General features: G+C 51.8%; 1 protein-coding gene across 1 annotated transcript; it reads right to left on the bottom strand.

The window, feature by feature from the left end:
• Positions 1-2,135: 2,135 nt before the first annotated feature.
• LOC109772941 (peroxidase 2) lies at positions 2,136-3,597 on the bottom strand. The gene is made up of 2 exons (XM_020331654.3): positions 3,219-3,597; positions 2,136-3,049 (listed from the first exon to the last, which is right to left on the bottom strand). Exons 1-2 carry the CDS (start codon positions 3,537-3,539, stop codon positions 2,306-2,308), a joined length of 1,065 nt encoding a protein of 354 aa, XP_020187243.1. The 5' UTR covers positions 3,540-3,597; the 3' UTR covers positions 2,136-2,305.
• Positions 3,598-4,963: the final 1,366 nt, after the last annotated feature.

Genomic DNA, 4,963 nt, shown 5'->3' with positions numbered 1-4,963 from the left:
TAGTCGTCGTGGATGATGAAGCCGCACAAAGCCGGAGGCGCAAAAAAAAGCGCTATGATGTATATGACGAAGCTGCAGTCGTGGATGATGCACCTTGCCGATGTCGAGCACACACCGGTTTTGCCATGACCATAGGAAACCCGTCGAGCACACACCGGTTTTGCCAGAACCATGTTGCCGTGTAGGGGTCGTCACTGCAGTCGTAGATGACGCGGTTGATGTCGTCGTCATGACAGGGTCATTGCCATCGTCGAGGTCACGTCTTGCAGAAAAGTCTATCAAAGGACGCTAGGTGTCCATTTTGTGAACGAGGCGGCGGCGGTGTGTTGACGAAAATGTTGATGAAGACCTTGGTGATGAAGTGTCGGTGATGCGTCGCAGCTGCGTGTCAATGATGATGCCTTGCCTGAAGGCGTCCTTGTGACGACGAAGTGTCGAGGCCACGCCGTGCCAGATTATGTAGGAGTCGCTTCTGTAGACGTGCTCGACGAAGTCCTGGCGTAGTCGCACAACTCGATGACGGCGGCCGGCTCGATGTAGATGTATCGTCAGACTACTCACAATGGGAGTAACATAGGTAGTAACATCACACATATCTAGATAAAATAGATGATGTGGCAAGTAATAAATGAAGAAAAAATGGAAAGTGGTAACATAGCTAGTTACTAGTAGTAGTAGTAACATCACACATATCAAGACAAAATGTGTCTATAGCATAATAAATGAAGTACTCCATATTACCACACATATGTTACTCCCCACTATAGAGGTAGTAACATAGACTAGTAACATGTCGATGTTACTACTCTATGTTACTACCCATTGTGGCTAGTCTCATAGCTCCATGCAGTGCAGGAGCGGTGTAGCTCGGCTCGGTGTCGCAGGTCGTCGTTGTACGAGGCGCTGGAGTAGGCGGAGTTTCGGAAGTCTGACCTCCCATGATCCAAATCGTGCATCTCGGCAGGTGTTCCAAGGCATGCACGTCACATGAAGGTGCGATGGATCTTACTGGATCCATCCCGTGCATGCACGCTGCTGCTGGCTGGATCGGTCGTGCAGGCGCGAGCAAAACTACGGCGGATTGATGGCCTGCCGCGTTACTGCGCGCGCATAGCCGCCGTGGTGTGCTCTGCCGCACACGACGTCCTGGGTCGATGTAGATGGACGCGTGCACTGTCGATGTAGAGCTGCGCTGCCTGCTGTGTTCCCGACCGTGACCGAAGCCGCCGCCCGCCTGGATTACTGCTCCGATTCAGCGTCGTAGATGCAGGAATTCCAACGATCTACAGATCGAATTTATCTGGTGGCTAAAAAAAGTACTAGATGGAATTTCAAAATTTATCTAATCTAATCTATTGGACCAATCTGATCTTTGATCGATCAGGTGTTGCGCCCCCGGGGAGAGGAGATTAGTCTTCCGGAGGCGGCGCTCTGCGGAAGTGGTGGAAGGTCCTAGGATCGACGTCGTTAGACAAACTGCTCTAATACCATGTAAAAATTGTAGAGTGGATGAATATTGTGTTGTATTGATCTGACCCTCGTAGGAGTATATATAGAGTATAATATGCGGGAGAGAGACTTGAAGTAGAGGGCAAGTCATACATGGTTTAAACTTATCTCCTAATCTCTAACTTAACATAATTATACTCCTAACAGGGAGTAAGGGTGTCTATAGCTCGATCCTTCAGAAAATTGAGTTTTGCCATCGATCTTTCACATAGGTCTGTTTCGTTCACGAGGGAAGGGCTTCCAATACAGAAGCACGCAATCTTGTAAAGAACTCGCTGTGCCTCAAGCATGGTCGTCACACTTCGCTCGTGCAGCCGAATGATACTGCTATTGTAACTTATATTATCATGCAAATCATGCAATAAAGCGACCATATTTACTCGTAAGAAAGTAGGTATATCTGGAGAGGATTTTTCCTTCGAGGACAAATGATTCAATTTTCGTGGTATTGGAGAAAAATTACTGCAACATTTACTGGTTCAGACATTTTGTCAAGACAAATGAGAAAATGAATGCATTTTTCGGATTCACTGTCAAGGCTTAGCTCAGGACCCTGCTACTCGGTGTCAGTTTTTAATCGACAAAAACAACCATGAAAATAGTCGTATGTGAACATACACGGTTACTTATATATTATTATATCTTTATTAATATATCAAAACACACACACATACAGAGTTTTAGTATAATACACCACAACACACACATACAGAGTTTTACTATGAGAAAACCAACAACGGCACTAGCTAGGCAAAGTTAGATCTCCTCCAGGGGGGGAACCAGACATGGAGCCGCATTAGCTGTTGACTCTCCAGCATACCTTCCTGATCTCTGCGCCTTGCTGGTTGCCTATGGTCTTGACCCCGATTTTCCCCATAGTCTCCATGGCTTTCTCGAACTTCCTCTCCCACGCCCCGGCCATGTTCGCGTTTTCTGTCACCTGCGTTATTGTTTCCGTCGAGTTGAGCACGGCGTCCGAGGTGAACAACACTTTCTTGTCGACCACGTTCTGGTAGTATTGTTTATCCAGAACGTCGGGGGTCACATCGTCTTGGTTCACGTTGTTGTTGTCGTTGCCGCACTGGGCCCTGAGCTTGGCGGCTAATGCCGAGTCCATCTCAGAGAAGCGGCTGGAGAAGAACAAGCAGCGGGCGCGGCCGATGGTGTGCGCGCCGGAGAGCGTGACCATCTCGTCGGAGGTGAGTCCCTTGGCCGCGAAACTCCCCTGGAGCGCCGTGAGGTTGGAGAAGGGCCCGGGCAGCTGGTCGGTCTCGTTGGAGAAGGACTCGCGGCCGTCGTAGCGACCGCCCGGCATCTGGATGTTGATCTTGCGGTCGCTGAGAAAGTAGGACGCGTCGCGGGCGGCGTAGGCGACGATGTCAGCACATGAGACTGTGTCGGGGCAGGCGGCCTCGATCGCCGCCTTGGCCTCGTCAACCACCTCGAACCCTCGGAGGCTGTTCTGGTTGGGAGGGCCTTCCCTCTCCGTGTCGCTGTTCTTGGAGTTGGTCGTGTTGAGAAGGACGGAACCATCGCAACCCTAAATATAGTAATCATGAAGGACCCCATAATTAACATGTTGATCATCGTAATGAACATATTATTACTCCCTCGGCAAACTAATATAAGAGCGTTTAGATCATTAAAGTAGTGATCTAAATGCTCTTATATTAATTTAGAATCGACGAGCTGTGTTGTGTTGTGTGTACCCGAACGAAGCAGTCGTGAAAGAAGAGGCGGATGAGCCCGGCACCAATGCCAGGATTCGCATCCACGGCCTTCTTCACGGCATCCGTGACGATCTTCTCTGCGCTGGGACACCTGGTGTTGTAATAGCCGGAGGTGAGCCCTGACCCCGAGGGAGCAGGTCTCCTCTGCCGCGTCTGAACGTCCGGCCTGGGGCGACAGAGCACCGGGTTGTAGGTGGGTAGCTTCAGCCAGCCGTTGAAGCAAATGCTGGCGGCCTCGGACGCCGCCGGCCCGGCGAGGAACGCGGCCAAGGCGATGAGCGCTGCGAGCTTAGTCGCCATCTTCCTTTCGCACTAGTCACTGGAGAGATGGTCGTTTCGTGTCGTGTGTTGTTTGCTCAAGCTGTGTTACGGATGACATATTTATAGGTCGTCCAGGACGATCACGTACCAAGGCAATAGCTTGGCAACGACGTATGTGGGCAAGCCGCGTTTCGTGGGCGGCGCACGTTGCGATGGACGCAAACTTGGACCGGACAGCTGAGAGCATATCCAATAGTATAAAAGATCAGTTTTGCTAAGTTTCAGTCGGCTGAGACTTCGTTATGTCTCAGTCGATACTATCTTCTTTTGATTTTAAATGAAGATTCGTGAAAAAAAAACTCTTTTCAGTTTTTCTTCTTCTTACATACTATATCATTTGACTGAGACTTGGTTAAGTCTCAGTCGACTAAAACATAGCCACACAAAATTTGAAGACGTAAACATGCGATGTAAAAAATTACATCTTTAAAAAGTGTTTTTTGCATCTTCACAAAAATGTCAACTCCAACAAAAGATGCAAATTGGAGATGTAAAAAAGCAACTCCAACAAAAGATGCAGAGTAGAGATGTAAAATGCTGAAAACTTCCAACTACTATTAGATGAAACTACTGATCATCATCGTCGGAGCTGCGGAACTGCGCCCAGAACTCGTCTGTGTCCGGGTCGTCGCACCCCTCATTCCCCTCCTCCGACTCGACCCAGTCCTCCTCCGATGAATCGATGGGGATCCCCGTCGATGGGCCGGCCTCGTCCTTCTTCTTCACCTCCTTCTTTTTCTCCTCGGCGTCGCGCTTCCAGAAGTACTCCTGCTCGGCCTGTACTCTGGATGCTCCCGTGCAAACCTCGCCATCGCCGCCTCGTCGCTCTCGCTGGGACCGACGACAACCGTCGGCTTCTTCTTCGCCTTCTTCGCCGGAATCTCCTCCATCCGGATGCCTTGCAGCATGAGCATCTCGGCAGCCGCATGGGTCTCGATCTTCGGGATGTTCAAGTCCGTCCTCGGCCTTCTGGCTCGCCACACCGCCACGTTGTAGGCACGCGTGGCCTCGTGGACAGTGGGGTAAATGCCGAGCCAAAAGCGGCGGTCGGAGTCGGAGAACTCGACTCCGAACTTCCCGGAGGGATTCGCCTCACGCCGAAGAACCCCGTCTTGCTCCTTGGGGTCTTCTTTGGCGCCATGGCAAAAAAACCGAGGGCGGGGAGCGGTCGGGGCGGCGGCCGAGTCGGGGCAGAGACGGCGCAATCGAGGCGGTGTCGGGGCAGGGCCGGGGCGGCGGGCGGAGTCGGGACCGAGGCGACAAGATCGAGGAGGGGTCGAGGCGGAGCCGAGGCGGCTTGTCGGGGTCGGGGCAGAGCGCGACGAAGCGGGGCGGCCCGACGGGGTCGGGGTGGGGCGGAGTGGCGACAGGTCGATTCGGGCCGTACAACGGCGGGCGGCGGC

Source organism: Aegilops tauschii, chromosome 3, assembly GCF_002575655.3.
Source record: "Aegilops tauschii subsp. strangulata cultivar AL8/78 chromosome 3, Aet v6.0, whole genome shotgun sequence".
Lineage (NCBI taxonomy): Eukaryota > Viridiplantae > Streptophyta > Magnoliopsida > Poales > Poaceae > Aegilops > Aegilops tauschii.
Note: the sequence above shows the minus strand (reverse complement) of the source record. Positions and strands in the feature narration are given on the sequence as shown.

Coding starts and splice junctions, on each gene's coding strand:
- LOC109772941 (XM_020331654.3), bottom strand. CDS start 3,539: ATGGCGACTAAGCTCGCAGCGCTCATCGCCTTGGCCGCGTTCCTCGCC. Junction 3,050..3,218: donor TTCACGACTGCTTCGTTCGG/GTACACACAACA, acceptor TACTATATTTAG/GGTTGCGATGGTTCCGTCCT.